Genomic DNA, 2500 nt, shown 5'->3' with positions numbered 1-2500 from the left:
AGGTGGTCGGTACCAAGTCATAACAAGAAAAGGTTTGGACCGAGGTGTACGGATTTCGATACAAAGATTCTCCAGCGGTTCAATTCATAAATCAGGACGAGTTGATTAATTTAAATAGTTACGAATGTAAAAACAAACGTCCCCACCGCGTCGACCATTAAATGACCTCTCACGTCGAACAATTTCATAGCCAGGGATGTGCACCTCACTGTCATGAATAAAGGAATCAAGTCTCGTTTCGTTGATCGCTAGTTCATCAATAGTGTTGGTGGCAAGAAGAAGCTGTAAGTTCGTCGATAGGCTTTGGCAAACTCATAATATTTAACGAGGCCATTTTGAAGACGCGCTTAGAAGGAAGAAAAGAGCATGAATTAGAATTAAAATTATTAGCTCACCAACTGAAGCAGCATCATTTGACAAAAAAGTAACAGGTCAATCGATAGTACTTATATGACATGAAAAATTAGAAATTAAAATTCTACTGCTGTATCGATTCACTGTCGATTGAAATGTAAACTACAAGCGTTTAGGGGAGAATTATTAATGTTCGAAGGGGTCAGAAATTTGCCCTGATTTTGTCTAGCGAAAGAATTCAGCACTTTGTTTACCTCCTTTCATTGGCATTTAGTAAAACCAGAAACCCATAAGGGTTGAAACGTGTAACGGCCCCTTGTGTGCTGGGAAACAAGCTTCTGAATATTCAATTTGCTAAGTACCATATTTGGAACAACAAGAGCGAGGGGTTTCCAAATATGGTACTTAGCACTGAAACATTCAACCAATCAGTTCGCACTGAATATTCGGAAGCTGTGAACGTTCGTTACACGTTTCAACCCTTATGGGTTTCTGGTAAAACATCATCAGAACTACAAAGGAAATGCAACTCTGTTTTCGCTTTTTCTCGACGCAAAGATTTTACCGCTAACTTTCTTTATTTTCAACTACATAACAAAAACTTTTCAACTACATAACAATGCACCATGTAAGTAATCACCTTGCCCCATACAACATTCAAGACTCGTTCCCTCCCACTCCCCAAGTCACTTCATACCCTGCATTTAACTCATGTAGTTGCTCTACTTGCAAAACGAGACTGAACGAAACAATAAAAAGAGATCTAAATTGACCCAAGTTAATTTGACTCTCTCTCCATGTCTTGCGTGGTCCAGACACACCCTCGTCCTCTCAGACCCTACAGAACAACTACGGGGCCTCGAAAGGGTTTTCAGCTGAGCGCGCGTAAGCCACACACGCTATAGTTGAGCTTCTCGCGTAAGCTTATGCATGAATCGATTGGAAAATGTTATTGAATGTTGAGCAATTTCTCGAAACGTAGCTAGCTCGGTGACAAACCCTGATTTTTTGCATACAAGTAAGATTCGTTAAATCGCATTCGTAGAAAAAGTTAAAAAAAATCATTCAGTAGATTTTTATTCATCTTCCAACAGCGTTTTCATAAATAACACAAGTTCTACTACATAAACTTTCCTCTTACAACGAATGAATTTCTACAACATGCATATTTCTCATACCACGGTATTAGACAAAAGAACCTAATAGGGTTTTTGCGAGACTTGAAAGGAAATATTAGGAGTCACCGAATTAGTTCTTACGGTATTTTCCAAAAGAAAATCAATTTATAGGGAGAGAGAGAGAATGCTGTCTTGTTGCCATGGCAACAGTTGGGAGTCTGCAAACACCCTTACGAAAATTTCCTGACAATAGTATTAGTCAAATATCACAAGTGTAGTTGTGTAATTTCTTTCTAATGGAAATCCACTGTTACCTCCGGAAAACCCTTTCGAGCCTCCTTATCTACATAAGCGCCTTTTGTTCAAGCTGCATTACTGAAGCGTCAAAGTTAGTCTCACAGAGTCCTGATTTTAAGAAAACTGCACATGTCTAGAGCTGAGTTTACAAGCACAAAGACCAACCAAAGATAAGGACTGCGGATATGATAATAGCTGTTGGGATATTCTTGTGGGTCCTGGATATCTTGGGAGGCTTAGAGGTTGGGGAGGGACTGGGCTGGGGGCTTGGAGGCAGATATCGGCCCAACTTTCTTTGAAGGCGAGGAATATCGTCCGTGAAAAAGGCAGAAACATTGTTTTGTATGAGAAGATCAAGTTTGGCTTCGTCTTGTTCCTTTTCTTTGTCTGACAGCACTAGGTTGTCGATGATAAAGGCACCAAAGCTGAGACCTTCAAATGTCTTGAAAGTATTGTTCGAGTACTCAGGGTTATTGAAAATGTTGTAGTCCATGACAACGAAGCTCGATTTAGTAGCTCTCAGAAGATCATTGGTTTGAAAAAGGAAATTCATGAATTCGGTCCCGTTAGAAGTTTGCTTCACGCACGTTTGCATCCCACGAAGATGTACAAGCTCTTTTTTCAAGTTGTCAGCAGATTCTGGTTCCCACATTCCTTTCTTGTAGAATGGTCCCACGACAAGGAAAGGGTTTTCTTGTTTAGCAGCCTGGAGTTTGAGTGGATCAAACGAT

At 40.1% G+C, this 2500-nt stretch overlaps 1 protein-coding gene across 1 annotated transcript in view; it reads right to left on the bottom strand.

Moving 5' to 3' along the window:
* Positions 1-1417: 1417 nt before the first annotated feature.
* Positions 1418-2500, bottom strand: part of LOC137999659 (uncharacterized) — an 8389-nt gene continuing 7306 nt past the window's right edge. Inside the window, exon 4 of the mRNA XM_068845504.1 lies at positions 1418-2500. This exon is cut by the window's right edge and continues 104 nt beyond it. Within this exon, the coding sequence (XP_068701605.1) occupies positions 1915-2500 (586 nt within the window). The 3' untranslated portion in view covers positions 1418-1914.

This window comes from Montipora foliosa, chromosome 4 (genome assembly GCF_036669935.1).
Source record: "Montipora foliosa isolate CH-2021 chromosome 4, ASM3666993v2, whole genome shotgun sequence".
Lineage (NCBI taxonomy): Eukaryota > Metazoa > Cnidaria > Anthozoa > Scleractinia > Acroporidae > Montipora > Montipora foliosa.
This window is presented reverse-complemented; position numbering and strand designations above follow the sequence as displayed.